The sequence below is a fragment of the Aquarana catesbeiana genome, linkage group LG04, assembly GCF_042186555.1.
Source record: "Aquarana catesbeiana isolate 2022-GZ linkage group LG04, ASM4218655v1, whole genome shotgun sequence".
NCBI lineage: Eukaryota > Metazoa > Chordata > Amphibia > Anura > Ranidae > Aquarana > Aquarana catesbeiana.
In genome coordinates this window covers 272,425,322-272,446,685 of record NC_133327.1, presented here as the reverse complement: position 1 = coordinate 272,446,685, position 21,364 = coordinate 272,425,322, and the positions used below count along the sequence as shown (strand labels likewise).

Below are 21,364 nucleotides of genomic sequence, written 5' to 3'. Positions count from 1 at the left end.
TGCAAGTGTGGGCTGTTCACCCTCCTCCTCCTCCTCCTCCTCACAATCATCAGGCTCCTCAGCTACACCGCTGTTAATGTCTTCCTGTGTTATAATGGCGCCTGCCCCCTATGTTCTCTCCCCCTCCTCCTCATCAGGATCATTGTGTATACCAAAGTCACAGTGAGATTGAGCTGCCAGCAGGCCGGATTTATCATTAAATTTCTGGGTATAGTACCTCATGTCCTTAGGGTGTTGAGCGGAGCCGTCCTTCAGGCTTTTCTGCTGTTTGTTCTGGGCCTCTTTTGTTTTATCAGCGCCACGCTTCTGTGCTGATGGTGGAGCGGCGCCATTTTGCTGATCCATCCTCGATCCTTCTCCCTTCTGTCCTTCGGGTCATCATACCCTCTGCACGGACCGGAGCAAGTGCAGAATGTAGCGGGGACTTTCCCAGGGATGGTAAGTAGCTTTTGGGTCGGAATTAGCGCCGGAAATCGGATTAATTCAGGGTAACTGTGGGAGCTCTGTGACTAAGCGTCTGCTCACATGCCGCGCTGGCCACGCCCTGAGGCCCACCATTTCCTGTGATGGTGCTTTCTACCAAGAGTATCGGTGCCTTCGGGGCTAGTTGTCATCAGACTTCAGTGGCTCAGGTCTGTAAGGCTGCAACCTTGCATTTTTTGTTCACATCTTTGCTAGGTTTTTACAAGGCAGATATTGGGGCAGCTGAGAATACTGATTTTGGCTGCAGTGTTTTGCAGTCTGCAGAATATTTTCCTTTGGTCTGAGGGGGGTGTTTCCCTCCCTCATTTGCATTGCTTTGGGACATCCCAGATAGTCATGATTTATAGCCTTCTCTGTCTTCTGTAATGTACGATAAAGAAAACCGTTTTTTTTGTACATGCCTGTAAAATCAATTTCTTGGAAAAAGTCATAGGACACAGAGATCCCTTGAGTGTTTGTATGTATTTTTTACTACAAACCTGAGGTACTACCTGTGTGGGAGGGGTTATATGGAAGGACTTCCTGCCTTTGTTTGCCAGTGTCCAATCACCTATATGTGGCACATAACCCAGATCATGATTTATAGCCTGCTCTATATCCTGTGATGTACTCCAAGAAATAGATTTTACAGGTAAGTACAAAAATCCAATTATTGCCTGCACATTGTGTGACATACTTCATTACAGGATAAGTCACATCACTAAAGCTGTAAAGATTTATTTATTGTTTTGCTAAACTTTAGCTTTATTGTAACAATTCAAAGTATGATTACCTTTTTTCCTTTTAAATAAGTTTTAATTCACTGGTTTCTGTCTTGCAGATGTTTGTGTCCAGACTTACAGCATATTTTAGACGGAAATGTGTGTCTGTCACAGATGAGCGTGTTCAAAAAATGAATGAAGTTCTAAATTACATCAAGTTTATAAAGATGTATGCTTGGGTGAAGGCATTCTCCCAAAGTGTTCAGAGTAAGTAATTTCTATGTGGAGAGGTTCAGGGCTTCATGGTTCATAATTATTAGAAGATTCATCATAAATTAACACTGCCAGTGTGAATCGTTCTGAGTCTTGGTGCTCACGGAGCCATATTATCACAAATTTTGCAAGCATTTATAGTAATGTGTAGCAAAAATGTTTTTTTCTTTTTCTTAGAATTTTACAGTTATCTCACCCTCCTCTAATGCTTATGCATAAGCTGTGTATCTAGAGCAGTGCAACCATGGTAAAACCTTGGAAGCCGTACCCAACCCCACACTGGAGACGGCTTGGAATGTTTTTTAAAGCCCTGGTTGCTGCATGGGCACTTATCTTGACACTTGTGTAGCACCCAGCGGCTGATGCAAGGTGCTGGACCAAGTCCAGGGCTGTGGTCTATCGCTATTCAACCCAGTACCTGGAGACCCTTTTGGTGGTGTGCCCACCATGATGGGCCAAGTCTGGACCTATATATTTAGTCCAGTGTCGTTGACAGGCAAGAATGATGGCATGTATTCACTTCACAGAGCAAACATTTCAAAATTGGCGCTAAAATGCAACTACTCAGAGCTTGGTCTCAGGTGAATGACCAGATGTTATTTCACGCCACTGGTCGCTCACTAACACTAATGGCTAGAGCCCTTAGAAGGCACTTGTGTGCTTTTGCCCACCCTTTCGCTACAAGAATTCATTGCAGGTCAGTCTGCACCTGGGCTTTTGCATACTCCTTCAAGACATACTTACCCTTTCTCCACCACTATACTCAATGAGTACCCCATAGGGGAATGCCCTCACTTGTAGCTCGAGTAGAGACCAATCAAAAGGGAACCAAGTCATAACAGGTAAACGTACGCTCTGGCAAAGGCCCGTCCAACCCTAAACCTCAGAGTGATGATGCGTCCCTTGCACTGGAGGAGGACCTTTTTTTTTTTTTTTTTAAACACCGGTCTTGGCATCCAATTCTAACAAGCAGCCCATTTGACTAAAGCAGAATTTTGCTGCATCTGTGTCAATTTCTTGTACAGACTGCAGCCTTAATACAGCCATCTTTGTCTGGGCCTCAAAACCTCATTCCCAGTTCTCAGCTGGAATCTGCTCCTAATATGCCAGTCCTATGGTTGACGCTGCAGTCTATCTCAAACAGACATCCATTAAAAATGTTCCTTCTTTCAATGATTCTGTGGGTAGTTTTTCAAAGCTTTTCAAATTTTCTTTAACCTAGCAGGCCCAGCCCTGCAACCAGTTCTTGATGTATTTTCTGTGTGCCAAAAACTGCATAACTACAGTGAGGGGAAATAAGTATTTAGCCCCTTGCTGTTTATGTACATTTGCCCACTGACAACTGATCAGTCTATAATTTTAATGGTAGGTTTATTTTACCAGTGAGAGACAGAATAACAACAAAAAAAATCCAGAAAACGCATTTCAAAAAAGTTATCAATTGATTTGCATTTTAATGAGTGAAATAAGTATTTGACACCTTCGCAAAACATGGCTTGATACTTGGTGGCAAAACCCTTGTTGGCAATCAGAGGCCAGACGTTTCTTGTAGTTTGCCACCAGGCTTCCACGCATCTCGGGAGGGATTTTGTCCCACTCCTCTTTGCAGATCCTTTCCAAGTTAAGGTTTCGAGGCTGACGTTTGGTAATCCGAACCTTCAGCTCCCTCCATATTTTTTATGGGATTCAGTGTGATTTGTGTGCTTCTTGAGCCACTCCTTTTATTGCCTTGTGTTTTGGGTCATTGTCCTACTGGACTACCCATCCACTACCCATGTTCTATGCCCTGACTGAGGGAAGTAGGTTCTCACCCAAGAGTTGATGGTACACGGCCCTGTCCATCGTCCTTTCTTTCTGTGAAGTTGTCCTGTCCCCTTAGCAGAAAAACACCCCCAAAGCATAATGTTTCCACCTCCCATGTTTCACGTTGGGGATGGAGTTGATGCCAAAGAGCTCGATTTTGGTTTCCTCTGACCACAACACTTTCACCCAATTCTCCTCTGAATCATTCAAATGTTCTTTAGCAGACTTCCGACGGGCCTGTACATGTGCTTTTCTTGAGCAGGGGGACCTTGCGGGTGCTGCAGGATTTTAGTCCTTCACGGTGTAGTGTGTTGTTTTTTTGGTAACTATGGTCCCAACTGCATTGAGATCATTGACCAGATTCTATCGTGTAGTTCTGGGCTGATTCCTCACTGTTCTCATCATTGAGTCTCCACGTGGTGATCTCTTGCATGGAGCCCCAGACCAAGGGAGATTGACAGTTAGTTTGTGTTCCGTTTGCGAATTATTGCACGGCTCTTTGGCCTTGGCCATGGTGAAAAGATTGGAATCAGATTGCTTCTGTGGACAGGTTTTTTTCTATACAGGTAACGAGCTGAGATTAGGAGCACCCCCTTTAAGGAAGTGCTCCTAATCTCAGCTCATTACCTGTATAGAAGACAATGGGAGCTAAAAATCTTGATAGGGGGCAAATACTTATTTCACTCATTAAAATGCAAATCTATTTATAACTTTTTTGAAATGCACTTTTCTGGATATTTTTGTTATTCTGTCTCTCACTGTTAAAATAAATATTTCACTACCATTAAAATTATAGACTGATCATTTCTTTGTCAGTGGGCAAACATACAAAATCAGAAGGTTATCAAATACTTTTTTCCCCTCACTGTAGAAGAATGAATAACCAACATGATGCTGTATTTCAGGACCGTGCTCTTGAACAATTACAATTATTACCTTCTGCTCTACCTTTCTGTGTGGATGATCTAAAACATGTCGTCATAACACAGATTTCGAGAATGGCTCCATTTTCAGTTCTTACACCCAGAATCGTATGGCTAAAAGCTTAGACAGGTGAAACTCCCTGCAAAAGGCTCCTCACACACATGCTCTGCTCTTCCAAGGAAGATGTCGGTTTGGTAAAGAGTACAAAGAGTACAAAATAGAGTTCAAAACTCTACCACCTTGTCATTCCCTTCTTTCAAATTGGCCTACAACTGCCTGAAGACAGACAGACAGACAGACTTACAGAATGCCCTAAACCAGGGATCTTCAAACTGCGTCCCTCCAGGTGTTCAGGAACTACAATTCCCATCATGCCTAGTCATTTCTGTGAATGTCAGAGTTTTACAATGCCTCATGGGATGTGTAGTTCTGCAACAGCTGGAGGGCCATAGTTTGAGGATCCCTGCCCTAAACCATCTCTTGTCCCAGGGAGTCATTGTGCCAGTACCACCATAAGATAATTTCAAACTATTCTATTCAAACCTCTTCACAGTACCAAATCCCAATGGGGGGATATCTACCTTTTTTTGTGGACTTTAAATTATTTAACAAATTCCTTCAAATAACAAAATTTTGAATGGAAGTTTAGTAATTGCCTCTGAGACCATGGGAATTCTTGGCATCCATGGACATCCCAAGATGCATATTTGCTTGTTGTCATTTACCCACCACATCATTGACTTTTACACGTCTGGCAGCCACTTCCAGTTTATCTCACTGCCTTTTGGCCTATCCTCAGCTTCTGGAGTGTTCACAATGGTTGTGACACCCTGCCCACCCCCTCTCAGAACTCAGGGCATTCAAGTCAAGATATCCAGACTACCTTCTCCTGAAGGATTCGTGCCTCCTGCAGCTCTTACAAATTGTGCAGAAGACAGTTCAGCTGCTCCGGGCTTTTGACTGGGAGATCGATTTCTACTCTCCAGCCTTTGCTTAACCTGGAATTTGTGGGTCTGATCCTGGACACATCTCAAGCAAGTCTTTCTTCCAGAATTTCAAGAGAAGTCCTGCAATGAGATTTGCCTTGAACGCTCTAGGCCTGATTGTTTTTTTCGAGGCAGTACCTTTTGCCCAATTCCATTCAAGAACATTCCAACAGAAATTTTTGTCAGCATTGCAAGAGTGCCCACTCCACCAGACCTGTGGGAGTTTCCTGGGTTTTTTGTAGCCCATCTGTAGAAGTCCACCACGTGGTCTTCTGTTAATTCTTTCTCCAAGTTTTACCAGGTGAATGTCCAATGTTCTGCAGATGCAGCTTTTTGGCCACAAGGTTCTTGCAGCGGAACTCTGAACTTGGGTCTTTGAACCCTGTAGTGTTTTGGGGGCCTGTTGGCACAGTTCTTTTTGCATAGTTGTTGCCCACCCTATGTTTTTGTTACTTGGGGACATCCCATGGTGCATGAATATATTACCTGTTTTTTGTAGTGTACATTGAAAATAACTTACCTGAAGTGACTTGAGCTTATAGCAGGAATGCAGGACTGTACGGCGTATAATCCTGGCAGCAAAAGGGTTAAAGCCGAAAAAGGCAGCTCGCATCATATGCCTGATGAAGGTGTCCTATGTGGCCTTGAAATGGCGCAGGTTATTTCTGTGATACTATTACTTTAATACATTTTTGGACACTGTTTTGTAGATCCGTGGTGTGCTGACCTGTCCAGACACATTTAATGCAGCTTGTTAATCATTAATGCAATCCATATTTTTTAAATGTAAAAAGTACCTGAATTTGACTGGGTATTGGCCTTTGGCAGTCTACTGTACAGCAGGGCTTGGAGAGGGGGAGGTGGAAGCAGTAAAAGGAACCAGTCAGGGGTACTGCAGTGCAAGGAGCATGCTCACAGGATTTGGAAGCTAAGAAATTAGCTCAGTTTGTTGCTTGTTACTGTCAAGTCATAGGTTGGGGGTGAGAAGGGACCTATAAGTGAAGCTGCAGCAAAGAAAGATCAACTTATCTCTCCTACCAGACAGGACTGTGTATTGTGGCAGAGTGATGTAAATATCTAGTTTTGTACACATCCAAATGCGGCACTATAGGAATTTATGGGGCCATACACATTTGCGTTCACAAATGAAAAATGCTAAGCGCGATGTACAAAAAAGTAGAACACCACTGCATCTGGAGCCGGACATACGTACAGATTTTAAGTGTGTAAATGCAAGTGCTCATAAAGTCATTAAAGATGACTTTACCTTTTAGGAGCATGTTAAATGTTTTACCCATATTTGGGGTATAACATGCTCCTATGCACCTGCCACCAGAGCTCCCCTCTCTGACAGTTGGTGGGGGATCTTCTTCTGCACCTGATGTCACTTTTTGAAAACAGTGTGGCTATGCAGGGCTCTGCCTACACAGCCATGTCATTCATTCACAGGAGAGAAGTACCGTCTTCCACCACTGCATACTTGTATTTTGAAAAGGCTGTGAGCAAGCTGCTTGGCATGCTTGTGTAGTTCATTCATTCCTTGTCTAGCTTTGTATCAGCTTATACAGCATTACAGACACAACTGTGCAGGAGCCTGACATTGCACCTGGATCTGCTGATATAAATAAACACACATTTTTTACCTGCAAAAATTTGTATTTTTAAAAAAAATGTGAGTTTGAACGTTTAAATAATTGTACGCATTTAAACGTAAGTACTTTAGATGTGAATTTTACGGAGGCCCTTTGGCTAGCTCTGCCAGCAAGAACCTGTTTTTTGCTGAAATTGCATATGTGCCCGTGTGAATGAGCCCATAAATTGAACATTTCCTCAGTCTCCCCTCTCCCACTTTGTAGCAAGTCTTAAGGTGAGAGGCGGCAGCAGGATGCTGGTGTGTGCCTGACATTTGCGAACATAAGCCAGATACTGCACAAACACCGGGATTTTCAGTCAGCATTTTGATCCAGCAAGCAGATGCTGACCCCGAATGATTCTTTGAATAGAAAGTATTTGTCAGCATTGTCAGAGTACTATGATCTTTGTGAATGGTAAACAACCTGCAAGTTTTGTACTTGGCGTTCATGCGATAAACATTTTTACAACCTCATGATTAGTCGTAATGTAACCTTGTTGTCTGCTAATGTATAATATTTGCTTTATTGTAGAAATCCGAGAAACTGAGAGGAGAATTCTTGAGAGAGGTGGATATTTTCAGAGTATCACTGTAGGAGTAGCGCCCATTGTGGTCGTCATTGCCAGTGTGCTGACCTTTTCTGTGCATATGATGCTTGGATATGATCTTACTGCTGCCCAGGTAAATGCAAATCTTAGCAACAATACAACTCTCAAAAGATCTTTTAATATGTAAACAAATACTAAAGCTTTATTTGCGTATACAGCAAGTTTGCTTGGTTACCCATAGTCTGATCTAAGCTAGAAGCAGGATGATTAAGAGCAGGCAGAACCCATGTTTTCCAGGCTTTCCTTAGCCTGTGCTGTCGATACCCAGCGCTGGAAACTCTTAACCACCTTGCGTCTGGGGCAATTTTGTATTTTTTCACAAACACACATTGTGGCCTCATGCACACTGGACGTTAAAATAACATTATAAAAACGCCAGTAACTTTGCAGTGAGTTTTTCAAAGTTTTTTTGCAATAGCGTGTTTTAGTTTTTTATTTGTGTTTTTTTTTTTTGTTGTTTTTTTGTTTTGTTTTTTAGCATTTTACCGTGTTGGCGGTTTTTAGCTTTTTTTTTTTTTTTTTATCGATCAAAAACGTCAAATGCAGCATTTTTGAGCAATTATCAGCGTTTTTTGACGTTGGAGCGTTTTTACAGCTGAAAAACTCCTCTCAGAACCCACTAGTTTTGTTTTTTTTTTTTGTTTTTTTAAAGCCAAAAAAACGCCTCAGCCAAAAACTGCTAACAGCTTATGTGTGCATGGACACATAAGATAACGTGATGGCGAGTTTATTGACTGTAGAAAAAAAGTCTGAAGCCAAAAACAGCTGCCGTACAAACATCCAAAAATGTCCAGTGTGCACGAGGCCTAAATGTTTTTCCTTATTACTTTTTAACTGGTGTTATACACAATTCATATACTCCTCCTTCCTGCATATCCAGCATTGTCCTGCTATGATTCATGAAGACTGGCCCCCTGATGCGCACTGCCATTTCCACTCTCCTCAGGCTGCTGTATGGTACCTGAAGGATCCAGGGGTATGTGATGTGTGTATCCCATGAGAGTTCAGAGCAGAAAAAAATCTTTCCTGCCAGGGGAGAAGGGTGGCTAAGTGGTGGGCTGGACTGAAAAAAAAATAGGTAAACGCACAAACATTTTTAATTTTTTTTGTTTTTTTTTCGCCTTTTTAGTTTTACAGAGAAATGGAAGAGAGCAATTATGCCTAGTGCATTTAGTTAATAAAGGTCCACTCAAAAGTTAAAAAATTATTTTAAATTTTACAGAACAAAAGCTGATCTGTTACTAATCATAATGCTACACAATTGTTTAATTCCTTATAACTTTGGGGGGGGAAAGAAAAACCTTCCAAAATAACGATCAAGTGGACATTTGTCTTCCTTGCCCCAACAAGCAAGCAATATATACTACTACTGCTATACTACCACTAAACTAATCCTACTGTTCACAGTAATGTAAATTCTGATACATTCTACATTTCTGCTGCGGCTGTAAACTTGTTTTTACCACTTGAAGTCCAGACTGTTTATAAATGGTCTATGGACAGCAAGTGATTTAAAAATGAGTAAGCACAGCTTGACTGGGTGTAATGGTTGATAATATAGGATAAATGCAAACAACGATTATAAATCTCCCCAATAATACATAAGGTCATGAATCCATATAGAGCACCTTAAAGAGGAACTTCACTCCACCCTCCTTAAATAACTGTAAGAGCCCTGATGGTGACTCAGTTGTGAGGGAGGACTCTGCTTTGTTTTACCGAGGCTCTTTCTCTTTTATTCTTATACATATCCTTTTCATTCAAGAAAAGAACTAGGTTAAATGTAGTTATTCTTTTATAATACGGTTTTATCTTAATCGTACAGTATACAATGGACACGTGCCTTCAGGTGATTGGACACTGGCAAAGCTTTAGAGGGCATTACCTCCCCTATAACCTACTCAGTGAGTCCTTTGTTTTGTGCTAGTGTCTTGAGGTGATGGACCCTTTCTCCTTCATAGAGAAAATCACCCTTCGCTTACTAGTTTTATTATTTTTCTTATTTTTATCTTCAGATTTAAGCCCTCACTGTCTTTTAATGCCAGTATACAGTACAATTACAAGCAGTGTATTTGGATTGGCGCAACCTCGGGAAAGCTTTGGGAGCCGTGCCCAGTCTCCATGCTGTGGGGAGCCTGTATTACTTTGGGAACTGGGTCTTGCATGGGAGGTCACCTTAGCACTTTGTGCAATGTGTAGCGTCAGCCGCAGGGTGCTGTACAGGTCCAGGGCTGTGCTCCATCGCTATGGAACCCAGTCCCTGAAGACCTCTTTAGGGGTTTATCCACCATGATGGGTGAAGCCTGTACTTATATACACAGTCTTGATATGTGGACAGTTGAGGCAAGGTCACCCTGTATCGCATCACTGTGAGCATTACTGTAAAACCGGAGCTATGTTTGGAATGTTTTCACCTCACTGTGTAAATGTTTCAAACTTGATGCTAAAATTTAACACACCACTGGTTGCACACTTTACCACCACTTCTGGCTAGGGGATTTGTTACAAGTTGGTGTACACCTAGGATAACACATACTCGTTCTTGATACATGTACCCTATATTTTGCTCCCTGTTCCATAGGTAACCTACAGGGGAATACCTTCACTTATAACTATGGTAGAGACCATGTTAAAGGGAGTCAATGCAAAATCACAGGCAAACATTTGCTCTCTTAAAGCCCTTGCACCAGAGAAAGTGCTAAATGAGACTCCTAACACTGGTCTTCCGATTCTCATCTGATTATAGCCCTATTTCTGGCATGCAACAAACATCCTATTTGACTAAAACACATTCCCTGCATCTTTTGTTGCATTTCCTTGAACGGATTATAGCTATCTTTGTCCAGGGCTCAAAAAAACCATGCCTGTTCTACTCCCATTTTCTAGCTATAGTTGGATCCTGATGTCGGTTCTAGTTAAAGCAGACATAGAAGAGAATAATGAAGCCGTATTGGTGGAAGCTGTGGAAGATTATTTTTCCCCAGATTGTCACCATATTGAATTGGGAGCTTTATGCAACATGCTTGCTAATTTTGAAAATTGTTCAAAATCTCATTGCCCTTTGTCTGTCTGTGTTTTCTTTGTGCTGGCTGACTCTCTTCATTTTCCCTTGGGAGCAAAGAGACCTGCTAAAGCTTGAAAAACATTCCCTGTTTCTGAACAGATAGAATGAGCAGTCTATAGCGATTGGGTTATTCTTGAAAGGCTTTTTCACCCCCTCCCTTCCTAAATGTTTGATTTCTATCCAGTGTAAAAACAGTTTGCAAAGAAGTGTGCTATCCCTGTTCGGATCCCCTAATCCTGCCCCTATGTCCTAAACAAACTTCTCATTGTACCTATTCCTTCATTCATAGATTGTTAGGATAGAAAATGTTTAGATGCTTCTCTTTGCTCTTTAATCTTGCAAGCCCAGCCCTGCAACCGTGTTTTGCTGCAATTTCAGTATGTCAAACTGCAGCTAACTGGACTAAGACAATAAACGACCTACTTGACCCTAAATTTCAGGATTGTGCAATTACCTCCATTGCCACCTTCTCTGCTTTTTTGTGTGGCTGCCCCAGAATGTGTCATAAGACAATTCTGGAATTGCTCTAATCTGCAAATGCCTCCACAAATGTATGCCTTTCCAAGGAAGAATCTGTTCAGTGAGGCACTTGACCAATTCATCAGAGGTCATAGGTGGGAAGGTTTTACTTTCACAGCAAAAGGTGCCAAAACCCCCCTGCTCAGCCCTGAGCTCCTGTAAACGCAGAGCACTTGTCCTCTCTTGCCAGGCCTTAAGTTCCAAACCCAAGTTCAACCCTTCCTGTGGGAACAAGGCCTCTAAGTCTTCCCGAAATACCTGTTCACAATGGAGGGCCCTCACTACTAAGTCTGTTAAATTTTGCCTCTCTCTGGGTCACAGACATTCAAGACTTGTGGTTCATTCAGTGGTTTCAAAAGGGCACAAGATAGTTACAAGCTCTGCCACCCTACTGCTTTCTTCAAAGGATTTTACTCAAAACGGTTTATAAGCCAAATGGGTTTATCTATCCTATCCTGAACTTAAATTCCCTCAAATTCCAATATTGTGCATGGAATCCACAAGATCAATAGTTTTCTTTCTGAGACAAGGGATTGAATACATTGCATCCATTCTAAGATGCCTGTCTGCATGTTCTCATTTACCCAACTCATCAGTGCGTTCTGCTTTTCACTGATGGAAAAACTACTTTCCGTGTTTCATGCTACCCTTAGGCTTATCCTCTGCTTCTAGAATGTTCACAAAGGTCATATCTAGATTTTCTGAAGGATTCTCCCTTACAGAAAATGTCTACAAGACGGTTTAGCTGCTCTAGATCTTTGACTGGGTGATTAGTTTTAATACATCTGCTCTCCAGTCTTCCCTTCGCCTGGAATACTTGAGTATGGTCCTGGACACATCCCAAGCAAGTCTTTCTCCCACAAAAGAAAGTGCTTTCTCTAGGAGCACTTGGTTGAGAATTGAGATCCGAGAGACATTCCAGAAGGACCTTCTCCATGAGAGTTCTAGGCCTAATGATAGCCTCCTTCAAGGCAGTACCATTTGCCTAATTCCGTTTCTCTCCAACTAACATTTTGTCTACCTGGAAAAAACAGGCTTCTTCTCCTGTTTCACTCATGCTACTGTCCCATTAAGCAACGGAATTTCCTTTCTGGGTGGTTCACCACCCCAGCCCTAAGATCGGGGGAAGCCCTTCCTTCCTTACCACTGATGTTTTTGCAACCGACACAGGTCTGTCAGGCTAAGGTCGAGTGCTCCCATCCCAAACAGCCTAACATTCTAAGGAATATGGTCACTGTCCAGGGATCTCTGCAGTCCACATCCAGGAGTGGACAACTGGAAAGTGGATTATCTCAGTCTCATTGCCTGGCTTAAGTTGAAAGGGCCTTTCATACTCTAATGGCTCTAATGAACCTATCTGGTAAACTCCCCTGGTGGATCTCTTTTGCAAAGTAGCTTTGTTTGGTCACCATCACATCTGTCAGACATGTTTCTGAACTGGTGACCTCTTGTAAAGAACATTTTCCCCTTACTTCACAATGACAAGGTTGTCTTTTTGCCCTAGGCAATCCTTTCTAACAAAGGTAGTTGCAGTATTCCACCTCAATGAGGACATTGTCCGGTGATCCTCAAGCCCTGCTCTCTAAGCATCCAAAGGAAATCTCACAACATTACATCAACGCAATAAAAGCCATTAGAGTATACTTCAAGGCTACTGCTCCCATTATACGGAAATATTTCTTGTTTGTCCTGTTCAGGGGACCCCACAAGGTACACCCTGCTTAAAAGTCCACCGTTGCATCATGGATACACAATCTGATTGCAAGGGGAGGCACCCAGGGAGTGTGTCCTAAAGCTTTGCCAGTGTCCAGTCAACAACTGTAGATACATGCCTGTAACCCATAGAGCATGATTAATCTGTCTGTATCCTGTACTGTACTCCAAGATATAATCAATTTATTTTTATTTTTTTCCTGACCACAAATGTTTGTAAAATTATACAATGTGGCCCCTGTACTGAAAATTTTGGAGAACCCTTTCTCTAGGAACAGGAATTATACCCCAGAGGTCTGCTTGGTCTCGCAGTAAAAAAAAAAAAAAATTACATTTTAGTAATCGCTACAACTGAAAGATGCAGAATTCATTAAAAGATCTGATGGAGGTTATACGTGTCAAGTTTTGTCTGGAGTATGTTATGAATTCCCAGCAGAGATATATCTGTACACATGTAGGTAGGTGGGTTTAAATTTGTAAATTATACCTGCCAAACTATTTATCCTACTAGTACAGTTGCCTGATATATCTAAATGGTTACATTCAGACATTCCAGACTAGACGCAATGGCATCTGGTTATGAAAAGTGTGGTTATATTTAGATGTGGAACTACTAAATATGAATTTCTAGTTATGAGGGACTAAAGAATGTTTTCTAATTAAATATATATTATTTTTGTGAAAGGTACACTTATTATACATTTCTATTTTATGTTCCCACAGGCCTTCACAGTTGTTACAGTCTTTAACTCCATGACCTTTGCTCTGAAGGTGACTCCATTTTCAGTCAAGTCTTTGTCAGAGGCTTCTGTGTCAATGGAAAGGTTTAAGGTAAGTAATGGTCCACAGTCTGACTTTATACTCTGAGCTCTTTGCATGCCAAATCCACTTCTGAGCAGTGTATAAACATTTGCAATATGCAAATTATGCAATTTTTGGTTAATTGGCATGGCATTTTCTCTTTACATTAGCATTGGTCCATGCAAAGAAGAATATTTTACTCCATTTCTAAATATATATTTTTTTTATGTAGCTGCATATCGTTGAGCCACTTAGCTCCGAAAAGTACACATGGGCTTTGATAATGCAGATGTTTAAAACTTACTTTCTTGTGCTTAACCAGTCTTTAGGTCTATGTACCTAGCGTTATGTCATGCCAGTTAAAGTAACTTTGGCGCAGGCAAAGGGACGTATGGGCTGCTGTGAAGGTAATGTAGGCCCACTAGAGCACCCCAGCTCTTAAAATAAATTAAATAAATATATATATATATATACTAACAGCAAGTCATATTTATTACAGCTCTAGCAAATCGAGACAGGTTGGACTGTGCTGGTCGTAAATCATAGACCTGTAAGTTTCAAGTCCTCCTAGGTTTAGTTTCATAAGTTATTTGTATAAAATGACTGAAGAGCAGAAGATGGATATTTTTGAATAATCAGAGTTAATGTGTCTTGTACATGATTGCAGACAAAATGTTGAGGTAATTATTGATGATAGCACAAATGAGGAAAGTTTAGGTTGGTGTGCTACAGCATCATCAGATTCATACATCAGCCTGTAGAAGTTGCTTTTGAGAATTTGAAAATTAACAAACTGGACATTCAGAATTGGTCTGTTAATATTGATATCCAGGCCAACAAAGTAAATGAGTTAGTCAAAGCTAGCCAAATGGCAGCATAGAACAAGTTTAATGATTGGTATCCTGGGAGGGGGAAGTAATACTACAAATACTCCTGGTCCTTAGCAAGTTTGAGGTTAGTTGACTCTAATGAGCTACCTTTTGCTCCTCAGCAGCTTCCTTCCACTATATAGCCTGATGTTTTTGCTTCCTGCGTGACCTAGACCTGACCAGCTGTCTCATCTTTACACCTCTCTCACAACCTCCTATCAGAGTTTATTTCTAATGGAAGAGGTTCACATGGTAAAGAAAAAGCCATCCTGCCCAAACGTCACCATAGAGCTGAAAAATGCCACTTTGGCATGGGACTCTTCTCATGCCAGTACACAATGCTCTCCGAAGGCTACCCCTAAACTGAAAAAAGACAAGAAGGGGCCTAAGAGCAAGAAAGAGAAGGCCAATTTGCAGAAAGAGGGGCCACAAGCAGTTTTGGCAGAGCAGAAAGGACATCTCTTGGTGGATAGCGATGAACAAGGCAGCCCAGATGAGGAAGGCAAAGATATCCAGCTAACAAACGTAAGGCTACAGAGGGCCTTGTACAACATTGATCTGGAAATAGAGAAGGTGAGCCACACTTTGTACTTTGGTCATGAAAACCAAATATGAATTAATTTATGTTTTAGTTATAAGTTTAGTCACAATGTAACACATTTTTTTTGCAAGAACTTTTTGAATGCTTTTTGTATTCCATTGTGAGGAAAAAACAGATATAATATGCTTACAATGTTTTATTTTGGCCTTCTAGGGAAAGCTAGTTGGAGTATGTGGCAGTGTGGGCAGTGGAAAAACATCTCTGATTGCTGCCATTCTTGGGCAGGTAATGTTTGCTTCAAAGCATTTTCAGATATGCTAAAATTGTTTTGTTTTGGGTGGTGATTGGGAGTTTGAATGGAAATTTTTGTTACGAGAAGGATCATCACTTTTAACTTAACCATTTAGCGCAAATCGCTGTCATTGTACGTCGGTACTTTAATGCTAAATACCGGGGTTATGGCAGCAGCTAGCTGCCATAACCCCGGTATTTTCAACAATGGTGAGCGGCTGGCTTTCAGATAAAAGTGGTCTCTGTGGCGGGTTTGGCATGAGATCATATTTATTGGGGGGCGGGAGAGGGCCCACCCCTCCCGCCGCATTCTGGTCATCTCCGGCGCTTACCGGAGCCGTCGGTAGCAGCCGAGACTATCGCGTCCTTCTTCCTGACAGGCATGGAGCTGAGTGAGGGAAAGATGGCCATCGTTCGGCGCCATAACATTGAATAGAGAAGGCAAAGTCAAACATCACTTCTACCAAATGGTCTTAAAGGGTTTTATTTTTTTTTTTTTTTTATTGCATTTTAGTGTAAATGTTAGATCTGAGGTCTTTTTGACCCCAGATCTCACATTTAAGAGGTCTTGTCATGCTTTTTTTTCTATTACAAGGGATGTTTACATTTCTTGTAATAAGAATAAAAGTGACCCAATTTTTTTTTTTTTTTAAAGGACGATGTAAAAATAAAAAATAAAATAAAAATAAAAAAAATTTAAAGCACCCTGTTCTGCCGAGCTCTCGTGCAGAAGCGTTCGCATACCTAAGTCGCGCCCGCATATAAAAACGGTGTGCAAACCACACAAGGAAGTTATCGCCGCGAGAGCAATAATTCTAGCACTCGACCAACAATCTGAATGGTCCGTGCTGTCTCTGGGACCCGTGTGTGTCCCAGCAGACAGCACGGCGGGACAGGAAGAGGCATAGACTCCCGTGGGAGTCTTTGCCCGGAAGTGGGTGCTTATTTGCACCCCCCTCCCCCCTGAAAGGTGCCAAATGTGACACCGGAGGGGGGGGAGGGTTCCGAAAAGCAGAGGTTCATTTTTTGTGTGAACCTCTGCTTTAAGTGGTTAAAGAATAAGTTCACCTTTTGGGACCTGTTACATGTGATAGGGTTTGATAGGGTTCCAGCATCTGCACCCCACTTCAGGTTTCACAATTTGAAAACTGCGTGGTTATGCGGGGCTCCACCCACATGGACGCGTCATTCATTCAGTTTCCTGTGACTGGATAGACTACAAGTACCTTCAACCATTGCAGCTGACGGCTTTTAGTTCTGAATGAACTACAAGGGTGCTGGTGAGCGCATGGATTCTTCCTGCTCTAAGGTAACTGCCTGCCCATACAATGTATGGGCGGACAGCTATCCTCGGGGTTTGCAGGAGCTTGCGGGTGCATAACTCTGCAGAAAAAAATAAGTGCACTTTTTTTTTTTTTTACCTGCAAAAAAATATGCATATCATTTTTTTTCAAAAGAGCAACCTATCCTTTAAAAATTGAATGCTGGCCTCCAGGTGAATTAAATGATTTAAATGCATATAATGTATAAAATCTGTTTTACAAAAACATTTTTCTGTTGAACCAGTCTGTTAAACTGAACTTTCTGAAACCTCTCTACAGGCGTCACTGCAGTTAGAGTGGTGTTCCGGCAAAAATTATACTTTTTAAATAAAAATACCCCTATAATACACAAGCTTAATGTATTCTAGTAAAGTTAGTCTGTTTTGTTAGTTTATAGCAGTAGTTTGTTATTTTATAAACTTACAGCAGGCTGTGGCCATCTTAAGTGTGGGCATCTGAAGCCAGACTGTATTTCTTCCTGGATCTCATCCTTGCAGATCTCGCACATGCTCAGTGCAGCACAAGCAGTGTAATAGGTTTCAGGTCAGGTTTCCATAGCAACGGCAGTTCCAGAGGAAGTTGCCGCCCCTTCCCAGAAGGCATTGCAAACAGGAAATTATGCGATGGGCCGCGGCCAGGGAGGAGGAAGTGAAAAATGAATACAGCAGATATACAGTAGGTGCTGAGAAAAAAAATTAAAAAATATCCAATTTGTTTACAGTGCACAGTTTAGTGAGGGATGCTGAAGAGTTGTAAAAGTGGGTGGAACTCCACTTTAAGCAATAAACTGTGGTCTAGGACCTGGTAAACCCTGTGATTTTGGTAACGACTGAGCAGCGGTACCCTGATTAGATCACTAATTCTGCACTTTCCTTCTGTTAGGAATCCTCTAACGTAGGCTGGACAGCATTGTGCAGTGCCATGAAGTCTACTAGTTAATAATGCTGGTGCTTCCTAGCCATGCATGAGGGTTACTGTGCAGGAGATTTTAGGAGGCTGTTATCGAGACCAATACGGGGACATAAACTAGATATGTTGCATGCATTTTTTTAATGCATGGCGACATTAAGTGTTGGTTCTTTATATCTGCCTGGAGTACTTTAAAAAAAAAAAAAAAAAAAGTCCTGCTGTGCTAGTATGTGTACTATCACAATATTGTATAAGCCTGGCTTGTAACTGGGTTTTTCTTGTACCAGTTAATTATCGCGTTGATATGTTGTCCAGTGCCTTTATTTTATAGTTCTCTAATACTAGTACTTTAATAGAGTAATAGAAAGCTGTGTTCCGACCAATGGCTCATTGTGATTGTAATAGTACTTGCCAACTGATGCAGAGAATCTGTTTGTGGGAATTGCTGGTCAGAGATCTGGGGTTGACAGATCTTTAGAAATACGGCAAACCTTTTTTTTTTTTTTCTTTCTTTTTTACATCAATTTTCTTTTTCAATAGTTTTTATTATTTTACTGTATATTTCAAGTACAAACTCCTACAGAATCAACACAGTGGTTCGTTCAAAGAAACATAATAATTTACAAATGTCAAGCATAATTCTCAACTATACAAAGTCTCATAGTAATAGGGACCTGGTTAAGACGATAAGGTTTCCCCATTCCCTTAAGCTGGGCACACATGGACAGAAATTGTCTGTGTGGCAGGAACCGGGTAAATTTCGGCCCGGTTTCTAACGAAGCTAGTCTTCTGGATCGCCTTTTGTCCAACAGGCATGCTGGAAAACCAGTGGGGTCCCCCCTGTCAGAACACAATAGCACAGTGCGGGAGATCGAGCAGCTAACATAGCTTGTTGTTAGTATGGCGATCTGTCAGTTTATTTTATTTTTTTCATTCAGTCCACTGGGTTGAACAAAAAAAAAAAAAAAACTTCTCATGTGGGGGGGGTTGTGCCATCTGTGCATTCCATGGCTTCTGAAACTGTGATAGGCAGTGAGGAGTGAAATCAGAAATTTACACCCTTAGAAAGCCTGAAAGCGATGATTGGTTTTTGGGGTCCTGTAAGCGGCTAGGCTCCCAAAAAGTCTCACACATGTGGTATCCCCATACTCAGGAGAAGCAGCAGAAAGTATTTTGGGGTGTAATTCCACATATGCCCATGTCATGTTTGAGCAATATATCATTTAGTGACAACTTTGTGCAAAAAAAAAAAAATTGTCCTGGCATTTTATGCACAACATTTAGAAGCCTATTATATATTTTTTTTAAAGCAAAGGATCTACAGATTAAAATGGTGGGTGTTGCATTTTTTTTTTTAACACAGTATTTGCGCAGTGATTTTTCAAACGCATTTTTTTTTGGTAAAAACACACTTTTTTAATTTTAATACACTAAAGCACACTATATTGCCCAAATGTTTGATGAAATAAAAAAGATGATCTTAGGCCGAGTACATGGATACCAAACACGACATGCTTTAAAATTGCGCACAAATGTGCAGCGGCAACAAACTATATACATTTTTAAAAGCCTTTACAGGTTACCACTTAAGATTTACAGAGGAGGTCTACTGCTAAAATTACTGCCCTCGATCTGACCTTCACAGTGATAACTCACATGCATGGTGCAATTACTGTTTACATATGACAGCAGACCGACGCTTGCGTTTGCCTTTGCGCGGGGGGGGGGGGGGGTGCTTTTTTTGTTTTTGTTTTTTTAATTATTTATTTTGCTTTTTTATTTTATTTTTAAGCTGTTCCTTTTTTTTTTTCTCATTTTTATTATCTCAGGGAATGTAAATATCCCCTATGATAGCAATAGCTAGTGACAGGTACTTTTTAAAAAAAAAAAAAAAAACATGGTGTCTATTAGACTCTAGATCTCTCCTCTGCCCCAAAAGCATTTGACCACACCAAGATCAGTGTGATAAAATGCTTTCCCAATTTCTCAATGGCGCTGTTTATATCCGGCGAAATCTAAGTCATGAAATGCTCATAGCTTCCAGTTTCTTAGGCCATAGAGATGATTGGAGCCATTCTGTCTCTGATCAGCTCTATGGTTAGCTGGCAGAACCACTGGCTGTATTCTCAGGTTCCCTGTTGGGACAGGAGAGCCAGAGTAAACCATGGAAGATGGTGGGGGGGGGGCATTCCCTCCCACTGCTTGTAAAAGCAGTCTAGAGGCTAATTAGCCACTAGGATTGGTTTTACATGAGAGCCGACTGCTGGCTGAAAAGAATGATACCAAGATAATACCTAAACCCACAGGCATCATTATGGTATAACCACTCAAAGTCCAACAACATACCAGTACATTCTGGTCCTTGTTGGGCATATATTGTAAGCTTTTTTTTTTTTTTTTTTTTTTTTTTTTCTTTTCATGCAGCCTGTGGGCTGAACAAAAAAAAGAGATTGATCGGTGGGTATGCCCACCATTAGAATACCCCCCTTTATCCACCCACTTCTAATGATGTGCATACATGCACCATTTTGTTTTTGACTGTGGCAGTGAAATCACCTCCTACAGCGCTGGAGTCACGGCTTTATGTATCGTGGGAGCAAGCGCTGTTGCTGTCAAGATAAATAAATCCACGCTGCAACTGAATGGCGTACCTGCTAAGCAAATGATGGTTAACAATAAAACAAAGTAACATTACATTATAACAGTAAGACATACCATACCTGCAAATGCAAAAAAAACACAGTAAAAAATAAAAATTTTTTTAATGCAATCTGTGCCTAAAATATATATATATGCCGAAGCATGGGGGCATCCGCCCCAAAAGTTAGGAGCAAATCACTCCTCCACCCCTGCTGCCCCCATGCTTCGGCATATATGCTCTTTTTTTTATCTGTGGTGGTGAAATCACCTCCTACAGCGATGGAGTCCCGGCTTTATGTATCGTGGGAGCAAACGCTGTTGCTGTCAAGATAAATAAATCCGCACTGTAGCTGAATGGCATACCTGAAAAAAAAAATGTTTAACAATAAAACACAGTAAACAGTAAAGTATAAAAAAATTACATACCTGAAAAGCAAACATGATAAAACATAATAACAATAAAACATTGCAGAATAGAATACAGTAAAAAAGAGCAGAACAATAGAGAGAGAGAAATAATAAAACGACAACTTGTTTTTTTTTATTTTTATATATATATATATTTATATTTTTTACACTTTTATTTGTGACTGTAACTGTAACGGTTCGGTTCCAGGTTCGAGTCTCTCAAAATGCGAAGGGCATCTTGGGAGACCCTGTGAAAGTGTGTCCTATTCTGTGCAGTGCTGTACCCTACGCTAAAACTCCACTAGTGTATGGTAGTGTTCAAAACATTCACCAATGCAAAGACCAGGATTGTCAGGACAGGAGGGACAATAATAATGGGTGTCACACCTATATCCATGCTTGCTACAGATACAACATCTTGTTTGGAGAGGCTCGTTGGGTAGGGGTACTAGGGAGGACATACTGAAAATGCCTCTCATACAGCTGGCTTACTGCATTTGGATTGGGAAGATGAGGTGAAGCACCGTCTGGAAACAGAAGGGCTCTGACGATCTCTTCCTGGAATTTAAGGAAGGATCCAGTCCGTTTGTCCGACACTTTTTTGTACCAGTGTCTGGCCTTTTGGGCAACTAGGTACGGCGCCAACAACTGGTCGCTGATGTCCACTCATATTTTGGTTATATTCGTGGACACAGGGGTTTCTCCACAACACCAGTCGTCGTAGGAATTTTGACCGTTGTGTCTGCGTGAAGGGAGGACAGAATGAAAACATTCTTATTATCCCTCCACTTCACAGCGAGCAAATTATTACACTTTAAGCAGGCTCTCTCCCCCAGCCTAAGACTGGAATCTACAAGCCTCTGAGGTAAGCCCCGG

At 41.3% G+C, this 21,364-nt stretch overlaps 1 protein-coding gene across 3 annotated transcripts in view; it reads left to right on the top strand.

Annotated features, from left to right (window-relative positions):
- ABCC5 (ATP binding cassette subfamily C member 5) overlaps window positions 1-21,364 on the top strand; it is a 207,397-nt gene that overhangs the window by 107,409 nt on the left and 78,624 nt on the right. For 2 of the 3 annotated variants that reach the window (XM_073626551.1, XM_073626552.1), the window contains exons 8-12: window positions 1,304-1,451; window positions 7,336-7,484; window positions 13,431-13,538; window positions 14,600-14,950; window positions 15,132-15,203. In XM_073626551.1, the coding sequence (XP_073482652.1) occupies window positions 1,304-1,451; window positions 7,336-7,484; window positions 13,431-13,538; window positions 14,600-14,950; window positions 15,132-15,203 (828 nt within the window). Of the gene's footprint in view, window positions 1-1,303; window positions 1,452-7,335; window positions 7,485-13,430; window positions 13,539-14,502; window positions 14,951-15,131; window positions 15,204-21,364 lie in introns of those variants that run through there. The other variant, XM_073626553.1, reaches the window with a different exon arrangement.